This window comes from Lithobates pipiens, unplaced genomic scaffold, assembly GCF_037356315.1.
Source record: "Lithobates pipiens isolate NorthernLeopardFrog02 unplaced genomic scaffold, aLitPip1_a1.2 Scaffold_35, whole genome shotgun sequence".
Taxonomy (NCBI): domain Eukaryota; kingdom Metazoa; phylum Chordata; class Amphibia; order Anura; family Ranidae; genus Lithobates; species Lithobates pipiens.
Window position 1 is genome coordinate 5,021,277 of NW_027507811.1, and position 19,030 is coordinate 5,040,306.

Consider the following 19,030-nt stretch of genomic DNA (forward strand, 5'->3'; position numbering starts at 1 on the left):
TTGTGTTTGCGCAGCTGCGGCTCAAAAAGACAGTACATTTCGGCTCATTCCTATTAGAGAGTCAGTGACCACAGGCATCCTGACAACCAGGGACACGTCACCACCCGTCCCATTCAGCCAGACCTTCCTGACATAGGAATGAATGTAAACAAAGGGGAGTGAAGCCAATCCTTTCAGAAGTGACCCGATCCTCATAGACTGCTCATTCCATCCGTCCCTGGACAGGGAATGTTCTATAAGTTGGTTGGTTCATCCATCGCGATGGGCATACCCCCCAAAGGGTTCTTCAGGGACATGGAGAATGTTGCATTCGGCCACTAAATGGAGCTAATGCCTATGATACTTAGTGCCATATAATAGCCAAATGCAGTTGCCTCTGTATTACATTAATAGTTGGTATAATGAAGTAGAAAAGATGTGCGGCTATCCAGCTACATCTTTTCAACTTCAGTTCCTGTTGCAAACAGAGCCAGCACCCTGTGGGATTGTGGAGACAGCTGTTTTGGGAGAAGTCATTACCTTAGATCGGTAATTCTTTGTAATGGTTGGTATAATATTGCTGGTTTCATTATCTTATGTCCTTTAATGTGACGAGCATTCGCCCAGCTGTGCCAAATTCTGCCCGTATTTTCATCACAGCAATTTCCTATGACCATCATCTCAATTATGGGGAAATAATGCGGTATTAATACTGCAGTGCCACATTATTGCCACTAGACGGAGCCAATGACCTTAGAAAATCACTGAAATAAAATATGACCAATACCGGTCACGGCTGAGGGGATGCGCGTCACATTTGTTCTGGAATTTTATTGATAGGCGACTCCTCTCCTCATATTGATTAGCGGTTCCAAATAAATAACTACTGCAGTAGGGAACAGACACAAAAGATACGCTCCGCATCTTCCCAAATAACTCTTCTGTTTTATTATGACACAATTGAAGGTTTTTATACACATGATTACGTAGCTGTCACATTAATATTACAATTGTACTTTTATGGTAACAAGGGGCGTAACATAGGCAGGCTAATTCTAATACAAGGGGCGTAACACAGGCAGGCTAATTCTAATACAAGGGGCGTAACATAGGCGGGCTAATTCTAATACAAGGGGCGTAACATAGGCAGGCTAATTCTAATACAAGGGGCGTAACATAGACAGGCTAATTCTAATACAAGGGGCGTAACATAGGCAGGCTAATTCTAATACAAGGGGCGTAACATAGGCAGGCTAATTCTAATACAAGGGGCGTAACATAGGCGGGCTAATTCTAATACAAGGGGCGTAACATAGGCAGGCTAATTCTAATACAAGGGGCGTAACATAGACAGGCTAATTCTAATACAAGGGGCGTAACATAGGCAGGCTAATTCTAATCAGGACTGGAAAGAATGCAAAACATGTAATGAAAACATTATTAGTGCCGTGTGCAATACATACAAAATACAATACAATTCTATACACAACTCACACATTTCCTTTACACATTCATTCTACAAAGGTTTTATAGAAACAGACCTGTCAGTGTTTGTGAAATCTTCCCCCACAAAATGTACTCAGCGAATGAGAGGTAAGGACTCCATTTTTATTTTAAAAGGCCTAGAGGACCACCTTTTAAGTGGTGGGGTTAACGTGTTTCGTCCCGAAGGACGACTTGAGAAAACAGACTTCTTGGAAGAGTTTACACCACAAAATGTACTCAGCCAATGAGAGGTAAGGACTCCATTTTTATTTTTCTCCTGCTATCAATGGCCGACACGGTACAACACTTCATCCATGTCTTTGGTGATCTCTGATCTCCTTATCAACTGTTTCTTCCATGATGAAGATCAGCCATGGAGTATATCTGAGGTGTATATCAGGGTGTGCTTCTTCCCCACATGTCCAGCAACATTCATATACAAGACATTTCCCGCACTCACTAATACACCTCCAGGGTTGTGTGGGACCCCCTGATGTACGGGAAGACAGGACTTCAGTGAGGAACATTTCCCTCACTCAGGACAGGAATATGGCTTCTCCCCCGTGTGAGATCTCTGATGTCTGGAAAGATCAGACTTCTGTGAATAACATTTCCCGCAAACAGGACAGGAATACGGCTTCTCCCCTGCGTGCAATTTCTGATGTGTGCAAAGATTGCCCTTCCGTGAAAAACATTTCCCGCACTCAGGACAAGAATAAGGCTTCTCCCCCGTATGAGATCTCTGATGTCTGGAAAGATCGGTTTTAAGTGAAAAACATTTCCCACACTCAGGACAGGAATGCGGCTTCTCCCCCGTGTGCCATTTCTGATGATAGGAAAGATTGCCCTTCAGTGAAAAACATTTTCCGCACTCAGGACAGGAATACGGCTTCTCCCCTGTGTGCAATTTCTGATGTGTGTAAAGCTGACCCTTCAGTGAAAAACATTTACTGCATTCAGGACAAGAATACGGCTTCTCCCCTGTGTGAGATCTTATATGTCTGGAAAGATCGGTCTTAAGTGAAAAACATTTCCCGCACTCAGGACAAGAATAAGGCTTCTCCCCCGTATGAGATCTTTGATGTCTGGAAAGATCGGTCATATGTAAAAAACATTTCCCACACTCAGGACAGGAATACGGCTTCTCTCTTGTGTGCAATTTCTGATGATAGGAAAGATTGCCCTTCACTGAAAAACATTTTCTGCACTCAGGACAGGAATACGGTTTCTCCCCTGTGTGCACTCTCTGATGTGTGTAAAGCTGACCCTTCAGTGAAAAACCTTTCCCGCACTCAGGACAAGAATACGGCTTCTCCCCCGTGTGAGATCTTATATGTCTGGAAAGATCGGTCTTAAGTGAAAAACATTTCCCGCACTCAGGACAGGAATACGGCTTCTCCCTCAAGTGTAATTTCTGATGATGGCAAAGATGGGACTTCAGTGAAAAACATTTCCCGCACTGAGGACAGGAATACGGCTTCTCCCCTGTGTGCAGTTTCTGATGTGTGCAAAGATTGCCCTTCAGTGAAAAACATTTCCTGCACTCGGGACAAGAATAAGGCTTCTCCCCTGTATGAGATCTTTGATGTCTGGAAAGAGCGTTCATATGTGAAAAACATTTCCCGCACTCAGGACAGGAATACGGCTTCTCCTCTGTGTGGGTTCTTTTATTTACATTAAGTTTGGGTTTATAATATAAACACTTCCCACATTCAGTACTTCCCACACTCTTATTTGTTGGAAGGATGGCACTGTCCCGCACAGTCTGAGGTTCCTCGGGATAAGAGGAATACGATGGTCCGGCACCGTCCCGCACAGTCTGAGGTTCCTCGGGATAAGAGGAATACGATGGTCCGGCACCGTCCCGCACAGTCTGAGGTTCCTCGGGATAAGAGGAATACGATGGTCCGGCACCGTCCCGCACAGTCTGAGGTTCCTCGGGATAAGAGGAATACGATGGTCCATCTACACTGTGTGGTGCCGGATGGACATTTGAGGTAGTCGGGTTTTCTCCTGGACTATACTGTGTGATGTCCTCATCTTCTACTTTACAGTCTGGAGACAAAGTGAGACAATCCTCTGAGGTTTTCCTCATCTCCCGTCCATCTACTAAAATAGAAATACAAAGATTATTACTAGACATGAGCTGATTGGTTCCCCTAAACCAGGACTCCGCCCACATCAGGCAGCTTTGTCTCTGAGGATCTTACAATTCCCCCCTCAAGGTAACTAGTAAATGGCTCCTCTGATCTCCTACCAGATCATTTCTTTATTCATGGACCTTAGTCAGAGAGGGAGGAAACAACGAGAACTGTCTTCTATAGGAGTGACAGTGATGAGGGGATTATAGGACGAGTGTCCCCTCCCCCTCTATCACTCATTGCCATCTTCCCAACACAAGAAGTCCTGCACTTCCTTATTTACTCCATGATTTAGTCATGAATAACAGCGGGGCTGAGCCCCACCAGAGGTCAGAGAGTGAGGATGGGGGGAGGACAACCAAGATGAAGACTGGACTGATCCTGAAGACCGTATATACTTTTGAGGAAGCAATCAGCAATCAGGATGCAAAGCATCAGATGGTTGTGGTTTGAGGACTGTTCACCAGTGTGAATGTCTTTTCTTCAAGTTTTGTTGTGTTTGTGCATTGTGTACATAACTACATATAATATATTTTACATTTAAACATAAGGGAGCACATATATTATATCATTATATTTTGTCTCACCAATGTATTATTTCTGCACTTTAATGAGAGAGACACTTTCATAGTCTGCCTTCCAGTATTTGCTTTAGGGATTGTTCATGAGGAGTGCTGCACTATTATTTTTTAGAATGTACAACATAAGAGTATATAGTGCAGGGGTCAGGAGTATGTGATGTACAATATAAATTATATAGTGTAAGGATCACTGAAAAGTTTACATGAGACAAGTTGCAGAGGTCCCACACCGCTCCTCCCATCTCCTGAGACTGCACTCAGTGACTTGGGTCTGAGACTATACAGACATATCCCTCCACCCGGCACAGCCAGCAAATAACAGAGCAAGTAATCCTGGGGGGATTGTTCTGTCTGAGATCTTGCTGGACCCGGGCATGGGGCAGAAGACTCAAGGTACACACCCCAGGTGCCTAGGCTAATGCCTATGGTGAAAATCAACATTTTGCTGATCCCCAGAATCTCCATAAATCCAGTCTAGAGACATAAATTGTGTCGGCAGCACAGAGAAGGAAGATTATCGGAGAGAAATCCAGGAATACAGGACGGGGAACACAGCTCAGGAAAGTGACCAGGGGATTACAGGCTGATGTCACCCAGCCCCCGCCCTACTCTGGACCAATCAGTGAGCAGTATGGGTGGAGGAATGGATTTAGTGTTAATGACCCACCTGTGCTGATCTCTGTAGGAGTGTCCTCCTCTATAAATGTCCCCGTTATTCCATCCTCCTCCATAGACTGCTGATCATCCCTCACATACCTCTCTTCTTCTTCTGATTTCACCTCAAATTCTATATCCATTGGATCTCCACTCTAAACCAAGAAAATGAGAGAGAAAATATCATCTGTAAGATAGAAGATTTATTATTGTGACATCACATACAAAAAAAAATACATCCTTTCCAGAAGTCCATGTTGTAGATGCTCCGTCTCACCAACCTTGTAACAGTGGGGGATGGTGTGACCTTCCTGTGTGGAATCCCGGGAATACAGAGGACGGGGACATCTCTCTGGGGGGTTCCTGTATCTGGATGACTCCTCCATGGTGTCCTGGTACAGATCTTTGTGTTCTTCCTCCATCACCCCATCCTCATCATCCTCCTCTTTTATCTCTTCTTTAACCTCAACTTTAGGATCTCTCAGGTTTCCACTCTGAATATATAATAAAAATGACATCAATGGTAACAATGCAGATAATGTACAGATCCTAATGATACTATCAGTGATTGTTCCTCATCTACCTGATGATGGTGGGGGATGGTGTGACCTTCCTGTGTGGAATCCCGGGAATACAGAGGATGGGGACATCTCTCTGGTGGGTTCCCATTACTGGATCCATCTGTAGGAAACACACACACTGACTGAATACATTGTTTCTATGTGTTTATCAGATGATGGGGGATGGGTGGAGCCTCCGTACTGCTCTCTCCTTTACAATAAAGTCTCCTCTTACCCGGTGATGTGAGGGGCGGCTGATTGGCCATCATGACGTCCTTCCCGGCTCCGCTCACCTCTCCTGTCAGCAGCTCGATGATCTCTCTGGTGACTTCTAGAATCTTCTTTGTATTTCTCTATTCTATCAGGGAGGGAGGTGGAGGCAATGTGATGGTCATGTGATCTCCAGACTTCACAGGAGGAAAACTCTAGATCTGAACACAAACAGAAAAAATCAAATGACATTCCCAGAATCCTCCTCACCTCACTGGTCAGGTCTCTTTATTTAAACCCCACTTCATGCTGAGGTTTCTGATATTACATACAATGGAGGTCCAACAGTCCTACTTTGAAAGTGAGGAGGTCAGGGGCCGGCCCACATCCTAAGAGCATCAGAAAAAAGAGTCGGATAGAGGGATATTAAGAGGAGGCACTGTGAGGTCAGTGTGATATCATAGAATTCTCTGATTGGAGGGACATTGGGAGGAGGAGTCTTGAGCACCTATGGCGTAAGACTAGTTCTTAGAAGCACTTCAACCAATATACATCTGCCCTCCAAAAATACTATTCCTGTCTCCTCACTGTCAAGTAGGGATGAGCTGAACACCCCCCCCCCCCCCCCCCCGGTTCGTGGCAGAACATACGAACAGTCAAAAAATTTGTGCGAACACCGTTAAAGTCTATGGGATATGAACGTGAAAAATCAAAAGTGCTCATTTTAAAGGCTAATATGCAAGCTATTGTCATAAAAAGTTTTTGGGGGCCCAGGTCCTGCCCCAGGGGACATGTAAAAAAGGACGTTGGGCCCCCAGACCCTATATACTCTGAACAGCAGCAGTATACAGGCGGTCCCCGGGTTACAAACAAGACAGGGACTGTAGGTTTGTTCTTAAGTTGAATCTGTTTGTAATTTGAAACAGGTACATTTTGTTAGTGTAGCTCCAGCCAAAAAAATATATATTTTTAAGCTTTTTGGATAACATAGGGAAGGGTTATCACCCCTGTAACATTTGATTTGCTGTCTGTGCCCCTGTTCAGAAGATTTCACCTCACTTTCTGTCCCAATGATAATTGGACTTTGAAAATTTTGGGTTATTAGGGAAACAAGGATTGGTGATAAAGCATCAGTGGAGACACCTTTTTCCCATATTAACTCTTACAGGAGAGAATTTCCCTTCCTTGGGGTAGATTTCCTCTCACTTCCTGTTATCTTCCTCCGTTTGTAAGTAGCAGTCATTTGTAAGTCGGATATTTGAAAATAGGGGACCGCCTGTATATACTATACGGCCTGCCCTATACACTCTGTGGAAAATTGGGCCTTAGGTGTCTGTGGTACCAGAACACTGTAAGCCCTCACAGTTACTCTTGGTGGGTGCTGGAACAGGCCCTGCTGTGAAATAATATATCTAGAATTGTAATTACATGCCCCTGTTAAACAGGGGCAGAAAAATTGGGCCTTAGGCGGTGGTGCTGCCACAACACTGTAATACCTCACAGATTCTCTTGTTGAGTGCAGGAATGAGCCCTGCTGTGAAATATTAGATCAAGAATTGTAATTACGTACCCCTGTTAAACACGGGCAGAAAAATTGGGCCTTAGGCAGTGGTGCTCCGAACCAAAAATATTCTTAGAAACCATCATCATGAAGATTGGGGAGGAATAGGATAGTCACTCAGCATAATAGGATAGTCACTCAGCACATGCAGTCTTCAAGGGATCCCACATCAATAGAAAAATCAATCGGTTACATCAGCATCAGGTGCTTGGTAGCTGGTGATCCAAGACTGATTCATTTTTATGAATGTGAGCCGATCAACAGAGTCTGTGGACAGGCGCACTCTGTGATCGGATACAAAGCCTCTAGTAGCACTGAATGTGCATTCAGAAAGAACTCTGGATGCAGGACAGGCCAGTAGCTCAATTGCATATTGAGCAAGCTCTGGCCAGTGCTCCAATCCAATGGATGTTCTGTTGGAAAGGTCTCCAACTCTCATCTTGCCCCTAGATATTCCTGCACCATGTAATTCAGACACTGGCGATGGTTGCTGGAACTGATCAGACCTTGGTGCTGAGGACTGAAGAATTGTCTGAAGGCATCAGTCAGCCGGCCACATTCTCCACCGCTCTTTCTGTGACTGAATGAAGCCTCAGCAACACGTTGTCCAGCATTAGAAAGTTGTAAACTCCCAGGCTCTGGAAACGCACTGCACAAACCTTTCTGCAAGGCCTCCCGAAGATGTTTCATCCTCTGGGAAGGCTGGATAATTTCTGCAACCTTACCCTTGTAACGTGGATCAAGACGGATTGCCAGCCAGTAATGATCCCTCTCCTTGATACCACAAATCCTAGAGTCATTTTGCAGGCTTTGCAGGATCAGGGAGGCCATGCAGCGTAGGTTTGCAGAGGCATTCGATCCTGAGTTCTCTGGGTCACTAAGGATCTGTCAGGGCTGGCTTAGCCCTTCCTTCTCTGGGCTGGCTGCTCAGCTGTCGGCTAATTGCCAACTCTCATCTCTCTCCACAGTTACCAGCTGTTCCTGATCATGCTCGTCTGGCCTGCCTACTTAAAGCTGTCCAGCTCACTTCACCTCTGCCTTGGTCACATCACAAGAAACCATCTCCTGCAGTTCTGTTTAAAGACTGGCTTGCTGACAACCCTTCTGGCTCCTTATCCTGCTTGCTGTTGCTCTACTTGGATCCCTGACTTCTGGCCTGGCTGACTACTCGATACGGTTACTGGACTCTGGCTATGCTTTGACTACGCTTTTTCTATTTACCTTTTTAGTTTTATTTAATAAACAAGTGTGATTTAATTGTACTTCTGTCTCGGTCTGATTCATGGTTTCTGACAGGATCACATGATCCTCAACCACCTCCTCCCAGCCACCTACAACTCCATGGGTTTCTGGGGACTAAAAACGATCCCTTGAAGACTGCTGCTGATGCCGAGTGTTATCCTCCACCTACATGCTGACACAATCCTCCTTCTCCTCTTCTTCCTGTGTGATCGGCGGGCCCGCAGGAATACTATCTGGATAAAGGGGGCCTTGAGAGTTAAGGAGGTCCTCCTCTTCCTTCTGCTGTTCTGCCTCAAGTGCCCTGTCCATTATTCTATGAAGCGTGTGCTCCAACAGGAAGACAAGAGGCACAGTATCACTGATGCATGCACTGTCACTGCTCATCATCCACGTGGCCTCCTCAAATGGTGACAGGACAGTGCATGCATTCTTGATCAGTAGCCACTGGCGTGGCGAAAAAAAGCCAAGCTCCTCTGACCCGATGCCATACTCACACAGGTACTCATTGATAGCCCTCTGCTGCATGTGCAGCCGCTGCAGCATTGCCAATGTTGAGTTCCACTTGGTGGGCATGTCACAAATGAGGCGGTTCTTGGGCAGGTTGCATTCCTTTTGAAGGTCAGCCAGCCGAGCACTGGCATTATATGACCGATGGAAATGACTACAGACTTTCCTGGCCTGCCTTTAGGAGATCCTCTAAGCCCCGATACCTGCTCCAGAACCACTGCACCACCAAATTCAGGACGTGAGCCGAACAGAGAACATGGGTCAAGTGTCCCTGTCAGAGGGTGGAGAGGAGGTTGGTACCATTGTCGCATACAACCATTCCTGGCTAAAGCTGGAGTGGCATCAACCACCTCTGAGCCTGCCCCTGCAGAGCTGACCGAATCTCTGCCCCAGTGTGGCTCCTGTCCCCTAAGCACACCAGCTCAAGCACCGTATGGCATCTTTTTGCCTGAGTGCTTGCGTAGCCCATTGAACGCTTACGGAGCACCGCTGGTTCAGAGGAGAAATCTGCAGAGGAAGAGACCATAGAGGTAGAAGAAGAGGAGGGGTGGAGGAGAGAGCTGTGGCAGAATCACCACTAGCATTTTGGAGGCGTGGCGCCGGAACAAGCTTCAACAATACTGAACCCTGTCCTGCATCCTTCCCAGCTGCCAGCAGAGTTACCCAGAGCTCCATGAAGGAAAGGTAATGCCCCTGTCCATGCCTGCTAGACCATGAGTCAGCAGTAATATGCACCTTACTGCTGACCGCCCTGTCCAACTAGACCAAGACATTGACTTCCACATGCTGGTAGAGAGCCGGAATGGCCTTCCATGAAAAGAAATGGTGTTTGGGAACCTGCCACTGAGGTACCGCACATTCCACAAACTCACAAAAGGGGGCACAGTCTATCAGCTGAAAAGGCAGCAGTTGCAGTGCTAGCAATTTGGCCAAGCTAGCATTCAGACGCTGAGCATTTTTTTTGATGGTTTAGCAACTGGAGTAGGGAAATTTGCCTGCTAAAATCGGATGTTGGTGTACCGCTAGCAGATTGGCCAGAAGTACTTGGGACACCTATTTCTATACCTTCATTCCTCTCAGTGCAGGTTTCTGAGAGGACTGGAGGTATAGTGGGGTTGGAGATGACAGCTGATGAGGAGCAAGGAGAGGTCCGCCTTGTTCTTTGATGTGGGTCTTTTAAGTGTTGATGACAACGGACTGCATGGGAGGTGATCATATGTCTGGTCAAGCATGTGGTGCCCAAGTGGCTGCTGTTTTGGCCACGTTTGAAAGGCTTCAGACATTTTGAAAATATGCGGGGAGTCAGCAGTGCCCTACACCTGCTTAGCTCTGCGGTGTGATGCAATAGGGTGGCTGCCCTTAAGCTAACCCCCTGGAGGGCATCCTGCCTCATTGGAGATGTGCCTCCTCCTCTATCAGGCACCCAAGTAGTCAGTGACCTCATCATCCCCTCTCTCCTCATCACTGGAGCAAACTTGGCAGTATACTGCAGCTGCCAGTTTCTTGTCCTTCTTGGGCATCCCCTCAATCTGGGCTCACGTTACTGTCTTTCTCAACCTGGGTACCATCATCGGAGCCTTCAGATCACTGCACATCCTCCTGCAGCATGTACCCGACACTGTGGTCGAATAGTTCGGGGGACTCTTCCGTGCATGATAGTGGGGCTAGGAAAAGAGCGACTGTTAACATGGAGCCAATAGAATAGGCCACTTTGGCAGCTGCATTGGCAGGAAACCTACTCTGAGCCTGGGTGACAGAGGATGAGGACGGCTTTGTTATCAATTCCACCAAATCTTCTGCATGTTGTGGCTCAATAACATGGCCAGCTGCAGAAAAAAAGGACAAGTGTGCCCCACGGCCACGTGCTAAGGATGCACCGTGTCCACGACTAGCACTGTTGACACAGAGCCTGCTTGCCCTCTTTTAGTGGCCTGTGAGCGTCTGCCTCTCCTTGGTGGCCTTCCGGACATGCTGTAAATTTTGTTTAGCAAAACACACTACAGTGTATTGTGTTCTGTGTACACCACCAGAAAAGTAGTAGCAACTGCACTAGGGGTTCACGGTACTGTGTACACCAACAGAAGTGTAATAATAACAACTATGGGTGCATTGTATTGTGTACACCACCAGGAAAGTAGTAGCAACTGCAGTAGGGGTGTAAAGTATTGTGTACACCACCAGAAGTCTAATAGCAACTATGGGTGCACTGTATGTATTGTGTACTGTGTATACCACCAGAAAAGTAGCAGCAACTGCGCTAGGGGTGCATGGTACTGTGTACACCAACAGAAGTATAACAACAACTATGTGTGTACTGTATTGACCACCAGAAAAGTATGAGCAACTGCACTATGGGTGCAAAGCACTGTATACTGTGTACACTGCCTAAAGTATATTAGAAACAGTACACTAGGAACGGTCTGCAGTCAGATCTAGCTAAACTGGATACAGTGGATAGATTTTATATATATATATATATATATATATATATATATATATATATATATATATATATATATACACATTAAATACACTGCAGCTAACTGAATCACCTGCCTGCCTGAAGTATATTAGAAACAGTACACCAGGAAAGGACTGCAGTCAGATATAGCTAAACTGGATACAGTGTATATATAAATTTTAAATACACTGCAGCTAAATGAATAATCTGCCTGCCTGCTCAATCTAAATGAGACACTCTCTTCGTCCACGCCAACAACACACTACACGAGGCCGAAGTGCAGGCAGCCTTATATAGTGTGGGGCGTGGACTTCGTCCCCCTGAGCCATGATTGGCAAAAGGCACCCTGCCTTTGGCAAATTATGACTCTCTTAGCTGAGGGCACTGTGACTGGCCAAAGCGTGCAGGTCATGGTGCATGCTCTGGCCAATCACAGCAATTACAGCAATTCACCTCGCTCCTGCAGTGCATTATGGGCCGTTACGCGGTGCTCAAATTTGGCAAGAACGGCCCATAATGTTCGGTTTTCTCCGATCGGGCGAACAACCAATGTTCGAGTCGAACTCATGTTCGACCTGAACAGAAAGCTCATCCCTACTTCTAAGTGTTGCTACTCGATTCTTCACATCCAAGGAATCTGGGCTTCCAGAGAAACAATTTCGCTCACATTGCCCACAGCAGGATGCGCCCTCGATTGGCTCATCAAGGAACGCATACATGGTGCAGGATGTGCACTGAGGGGCATCACCAGTCCTGTTGGACATTTTACCCTCTATTCTACTGGGGAAATTGAATAAGACTAACTATTTGTAAGGCGTTGTGAAAGCTGCTGGCACTATATAAAGCCTAATCCTGTATAATAATAATAATAATAATATATGTGTGTATCATCATCTGCTGGAGATAAAAGACGTCACAGTGGCTATGGAGGAAGAGGACGGAACATGACGGGGGGGGGGGGGGGTTACTGGGTGTAAATAGAAAATAAGATCTTATTACCTCCTCTGCTGCCACTTCAAAAATTGTTTCCTATGTTAATTGTACCTCAAGGAAATTCCTGTCTTTATCTAACATCACTTCCTGTTTGTCCCTGACATCACTTCCTGTCTTCCATAGAAGTTGTATAAACTGTTGGTGTGATATAAATCCTGTATAATAATAATATATATGTGTGTATCATCATCTGCTGGAGATAAAAGACATCACAGTGACTATGGAGGAAGAGGACGGACATGACGGGGTTAAAAAAATAGAAAATAAGAACTTATTACCTCCTCTGCTGCCAATTTCAGCCAAGTCACCTCTACCTCGTAATCACAAGGAGTGTCTTATCTGTACCTGACATCACTTCCTGTCTTCCATAGAGACTTCCTGTCTGGGTAGAAGTGAGATCACCATCTTGTGGAGCTCAGAGGAACTGCAGCTCAGAGAAACGTCTCGTAGTGTGAACATGACCTTGTGCTGTGTGTGTATGTACTGTATATTCTTATAGATGTGTAGTGCTCCCCCCGCAGGAGCCACAGTACTTTCCCAAACAGTACAGAGGCCCCCCAGTCACCCAAGCAACTGTCCATTCACTCCGACTCCAATAAACAGTCTCAGGGTTTGTCTTTTGTAAAGAATTGCTTGTGGAACTCGGGGTTTGGGATACTCCAAAACTGCTAGCAACATTAACCCCTTACTTACCGGGCAATTTTACCCCCTTCCTGTCCAGGACAATTTTCAGCGCTGTCCAACTTTGAACAACAATTGCGCGGTCATGTAACACTGTACCCATACGACATTTTTATCATTTTGTTCCCACAAATAGAGCTTTCTTTTGGTGGTTTTTAATCACCACTGGGGGTGTTATTATTTACTAAACAAAAAAAAAGATCAACAATTTTGAAAAAAAAAAAAAAGACAAATTTACAAATTTGCAAACAAACCCCTCCAGGTCGACACTCGGACCACGGTCACAGCTCCCCTGATACGGCTCTCCTCCGTGGCTTCCGTGTTAACTTTCCGGGTTCCAAATCTTCAGCCTTCTGATTGGCCGGGTTAAGAAGATGGAAACTGGAAGTGACGCGATGGCGATTATTGACTCACTCAGCGCTGTCGCAGTTGGAATAACAATCGCGCGGTCATTGGTTGGCCGGCCACTCCTGGGAAGGTTCCCCACTCTTCCAAGTTATCTCCATTTGTGGATAACGGCTCTCACCGCGGTTCACTGGAGTTCCAAAGCCTCCAAAATGGGTTTTGAAACCCTTCCTAGACCGATACACGTACATTACTTTGTTTTTTAAGCAGTTCTTGAATTTATTTTTATAGATTGTGACATGATGTGCGGCTTTTTGTGATCTGTTGGCGCGCTTCACTTTGTCAGACAGCTTCTATTCATGTGACTTCTTGATTCAACAGCTCTGGCAGTAATCAGGCCCGGGCGTGGCAAGTGAAATTTGACTCAGCTTTCCAAAAAAAATAGTGGTTAATCACAGTTCATTCATGAATTCAGCATGGGAGGGGGCAATTACTTTTTCACATAGGGCCAGGCAGGTTTGAGCAGCTTTTTTTCCCCCCTTAATAAATGAAATAATAATTTAAAAACTGCGTCTTGGATTTACTCAGATTATCTTTGTGTAATATTAACGTTTGTTGGATGATCTGAATAATTTAAGTGTGAGAAATATGCAAAAAAAATAAAAAATAAATCAGCAAGGGGGCAAATACTTTTTCACAGCACTATATATACACAGTATATCATATATATATATATATATATATATATATATATATATATATATATATATATATATATATATATATATATATATCAGACGAGGGGAGTGGCCGTATGTGAGTGATAGCGGCGTGCGAGTGAGAGATGTGAACGAGCCGCCATGCTGTCTCCCGTGTGACGAACGTACAGGCTGCTGTTGGAGGCTGAGTAGGCTCTGGGAGAGGTGCCTGTTGGAAGAGCCTCGGGCGGGCGCCGAGGAGGAGCCGAATTGCCGAAACCTTCCCGAAGTGTTCCGGAAGCACCCGAGGTTGACCGAGGTCGGCCGTGACCATCCGAGTCGGCGGGTGCAGGAGTGGAGACGCCGGTGTCAGCGTGGAGAGCGGCGGTGGTGGTGCGCTCTTGAAGCAGCCCGTGTGGGAAGCTGAAGCCTGGGAGAAGGCCCCCCCCAGGGCGAGCTCGGGGAAGTACGGACAGTTACCGCACCAGTTGCCCCCGGCACCCTCCTATCCGGCTGGAATGAATTGGACCTGAACAACGTGGACAGAGTGTATGGGAGACGTCCGGATTACAACAGCAACTTACTATCCGCTTTAAATAGTTTGATGCCGAGGATATTAAGATTATAGCCTACACGGATTTGAACTGAACTATATACATTTCATTAAGTTAAGTGCTGCAGACACCCGGAATTTAAATTTTCTTTTACATTATATTAAGCAGCACTTTCTTATTGGTTTGCTGGATAGTTGAAAATAGTAAAACTATAACCGTATATTGTTATTAACCACTTCAATACCGGGCACTTAAACACCTTCCTGCCCAGACCGATTTTCAGCTTTCAGCGCTGTCGCACTTTGAATGACAATTGCGCGGTCATGCTACACTGTACCCAAATGAAATTTTTATCATTTTTTCCCCACAAATAGAGCTTTCTTTTGGTGGTATTTAATCACCTCTACGGTTTTTATTTTTTGCGCTACAAATAAAAAAATACCGAAAATTTTGAAAAAAAAAAATGTTTTTTTTTGTTTCAGTTTCAAAACTTTGTAAATAAGTACGTTTTCTCCTTCACTGATGGGCACTGATGGGGCTACGCTGATGGGCACTGATAATGCAGCACTGATGGGCACCAATGAAGTGGCACTGATGAGGTGGCATTGATGGACACTGATAGGCGGCACTGATAGGCGGCACGGATGGACGACACGGATGGGCGACACGGATGGACACTGATAGGTGGCACAAATTGGCACTGATAGCTGGCACGGATTGGCATGGATAGGCGGCACAGATGGGCATGGATAGGCGGCACAGATGGGCATGGCTAGGCGGCACAGATGGGCATGGGTGGGCACTCATAGGCGGCACAGGTGGGCACTCATAGGCGGCACAGGTGGGCACTCATAGGCGGCACAGGTGGGCACTCATAACAGGTGGGCACTCATAGGCGGCACGGGTGGGCACTCATAGGCAGCATTGGTTTTATACTGTACTAATGGATGCCAGTGCCAAACAATAATGCATGCCAATCAGTGATGCCCATTGTGGGCACTGATTGGCATCCATTATGGGCACTGATTGGCATCCATTGTGCTGACCATGGGCATCCCTGGTGGTCTAGGGAGGATTACCTTTTCCCTGGTGGTGTCCCTGGTGGTCCAGTGTGGGCATCCTCGGGGGGGCTGTGCTGATAATCGATCAGCACAGACCCCCCCCTGTCAGAGGAGCAGCCGATCGGCTCTCCTCTACTCACGTCTGACAGACGCGAGTGAGGGAAAGCCGATCACCGGCTCTTCCCATTTACACTGTGATCAGCCGTGATTGGACACGGCTGATCACGTGGTAAAGAGTCTCCGTCGGAGACTCTTTACCGAGATCGTAGTTGCCGGGTGTCAGACTGACACCCCGCAACAACGATCGCCGCGATGCACACCCCCGGGGGCGCGCAGCGGCTCATAATCCTGAGGATGTCATATGACGTCTGGTCAGGATTATCAAACCACTTTGCCGCCGTCTATTTGTAATAGGGCGGGCGGCAAGTGGTTAAACACCAGCACACAGCAGCCTGGGAAGGAAAAAAAAAAAAAAAAGAGGAAAGAAAGAGAAAGACTTTTTTTTTTTCAGCATTGTATCACCATTAACCTTGATAACCTTAACATTGAGGACTTTTTTTTGGGAGGGGAAATCTTTGCATATGATACTCCGTGTTTTGTTTTCTCCCATTTACCCCTCTCCTCTCTCTAGAATCTCGAGGGGCGTTTTTTTTTTTCTCTCCCTCCCTCTTCTTACATAATCTGATATTAAACTAATATGTCGAGGAGACGAGGAGAAGAACAGGTGCAACAGGAGGGTATGGGGGTCACAACAACTTCGCTCTTCCAAAGAAAAAAGTAACGAGACAGCAGCGGCGGCGGCTGCGGCAAAATTAGAGCGGTATGTCCATACCCCTGGCCAAACACCAACAAAGGGGGGACAGACGGTGCAAATAAAAATACATCAGGGGGCCCCCGTAGATAGAAAAAGTCAAGACCAATTATCTACAATGGCACTGGTAGCATCTGGACATAAGAGTAAAAGCAATAAGAGCCAGGGGGATATCCAGTGCGATTTGGAACCTGCCATGAGTAATAGCTCATCTGTGGAGTAGGCCCCAACTTTGAAGGATGTTTCGCAAGCGGTAAATGCATGTAAATCTTCTTTGGGAGAACTGGCTGTCCAGTTAACAGGAATGAAGGAGGAAATGTTACTAGTTCGTCAAGATATTCAAAAAAGCTGTTGAAAGAACAACGGTGTTGGAAACAAGAATAAGTCAACTAGAAGATGATGTACATCCAATACAATCGGAGGTTAAGAGCATGAGAAAACAACTGGATAGCTATGCTATTAAATTGGATGAAATAGAAAATAAGTCCCGCAGGGATAACATCAGGTTGATGGGGCTACCTGAGAAAAGTGAAGGTCTTGATGCCATAAAATTCCCGGAAACTTGGTTTATAGAACTTTTTGGAAAAGAAAACTTTTCCTCTTTTTTTTGCGATAGAACGGGCCCATCGGGTCCCCTTTAGAGCTCCGCCCCCCCGGAGGACGTCCTAGACCCATACTGTTGAAGTTCTTTAACCACTTGAGACCCGCGCTATAGCCAAATGACGACTACAGCGCGGACCTCCTTTGCCGGGACTACGTCTATTGACGTCGTCCCGTGCACGAGCGGCCTGCTCTGTGATCGGTGAGTCTATGAGACTCGCCTGATCACCGATCCGAGCAAGGGGTCGATCCCGACCCCTTATCACGTGATCAGCTGTCAGCCAATGACAGCTGATCATGTGATATAACGGAGCCGGTAATCGGCTATTATTCCTCCTCGCGCTAACAGCGCGAGGAGAAAAAAAAGAGCCGATCACCGGCGGCCGTGATCGGGACATCAGTCCCGATCACGGCCAGCCCTGCCAGTGCCCACCTGCCCCCTCATCAATAAAGATGATTAAAAAATAAGTGCCCCCGTCAGTGCCACCCAACAGTGCCCACAGTGCCACCCAGCAGTGCCCACAATCTGCCTCAACAAAGGTGCTGCACCCCAGTGCCACATATCCGTGCCCATCAGTGTCATCTACCAGTGCCCATCAGTCCCATCTATCAGTGGTACCTATCAGTGCCCCTTAGTGCCACCCATCTGTGCCACCCATCCGTGCCATCTTATCTGTGCCCATCTGTGCCACCTTATCTGTGCCGCCTTATCTGTGCCTATTAGTGCCGCCTTAACTATGCCTATCAGTGCCCACCAGTGCAGCCTATCAGTAACCACCAATGCAGCCTATCAGTGCCCACCAATGCAGCCTATCAGTGCAGCCTATCAGTGCCGCCTCATCAGCGCACTTCAATGAAGGAGAAAAATTACCTGTTTGCAAAATTTTATAAAAAACTATTAAACATGATTTTTTTTTTTGCATCTTTTTTTGTTTGTTTAGCAAAAAATAAAACTCCGAGCTGTAATTAAATACCACCAAAAGAAAGCTCTATTTGTGGGAAAAAAATGATAAAAATTTCATTTGGGTACAGTGTTGTATGCCCGCGCAATTGTCATTCAAAGTGCATCAGCGCTGAAAGCTGAAAATTGGTCTGGGCAGGAGGGGGGTTTAAGTGCCCAGTAAGCAAGTGGTTAACTATAAAGATAAAGTGACATTGATGCGTAAGGCGAGGGAGATGGGGAACAACTCCTATAAAGGCACAAAGATCTCACTTTATCCAGACTATTCTCTTGAATTGCAGAGACGTAGGGCGGAATTCCGTGTCATTAAATCCACCTTGCAGCTACATAAAGTAACATACGCACTTTTATATCCAGCAAGACTGCGTGTGATGGCCCCCGGGTGGGACTCAGGTTTTTGATTCCACAGCTGGGGCATTACAATGGTTGGAAGCTAATAAGGAGACCCTTCAGAGAAGTCAGGGGGAAAGGGAGGGAATTTAGAAAGTGAGGGGGTGAGGTTATAAGTTGGTAGTTAAAAAAAAAAAAAGAGAGAAAAAATAGTAGGAATTGGAAGATATGCTGAGGTAGGATGGTAGGGAGATAGTGAGGTGGCATATGTGAGTTTGGGAAAAAGGTGGGGTATGGATGTTATGGTCACGTTAAACTCCCCTAGGGAGCACCTTGATAGGTGGAGGGAGGGGAGGGAAGGGGGGTAGGAGGAGGGGGGTGGGTGGGAAAATTGTATAAAAAATTTCACGTGAAGGTAAAATTTGAATACTGCACGATAAATGAACAGGAAAATAAGATAAATAAGAGTGCGCACTCTAATAAGGTAATATATATAATGGTTAAAAGTAATTCACAAGTATACAAAGTATGGAAAAATCAACGGGTGGTGAAATATTTACGGGAGCACTTTTGAATATGGGGGTACCTGTAGGGTTTGTATACCATAAGTATTAT

At 46.0% G+C, this 19,030-nt stretch overlaps 4 protein-coding genes across 4 annotated transcripts in view; 1 reads left to right on the forward strand and 3 right to left on the reverse strand.

The window, feature by feature from the left end:
• LOC143955350 (uncharacterized) overlaps window positions 1–3,905 on the reverse strand; it is a 30,485-nt gene extending 26,580 nt beyond the window's left edge. Inside the window, exon 1 of the mRNA XM_077465416.1 lies at window positions 2,000–3,905. Within this exon, the coding sequence (XP_077321542.1) occupies window positions 2,000–3,646 (1,647 nt within the window). The 5' untranslated portion in view covers window positions 3,647–3,905. The remainder of the gene's footprint in view (window positions 1–1,999) is intronic.
• The window catches only part of LOC143955908 (uncharacterized), an 865,587-nt gene that overhangs the window by 188,932 nt on the left and 657,625 nt on the right, over window positions 1–19,030 (forward strand). The window lies entirely within an intron of this gene.
• LOC143955348 (uncharacterized) overlaps window positions 1–19,030 on the reverse strand; it is a 316,606-nt gene that overhangs the window by 155,746 nt on the left and 141,830 nt on the right. The gene's annotated exons all lie outside the window — the stretch shown is intronic.
• On the reverse strand, window positions 4,629–12,673 carry LOC143955939 (uncharacterized). The gene is made up of 5 exons (XM_077466066.1): window positions 12,653–12,673; window positions 5,636–5,831; window positions 5,424–5,521; window positions 5,122–5,334; window positions 4,629–4,995 (listed from the first exon to the last, which is right to left on the reverse strand). The coding sequence occupies exons 2-5, from the start codon at window positions 5,667–5,669 to the stop codon at window positions 4,792–4,794; spliced, it is 549 nt and encodes a 182-aa protein (XP_077322192.1). The 5' UTR covers window positions 5,670–5,831; window positions 12,653–12,673; the 3' UTR covers window positions 4,629–4,791.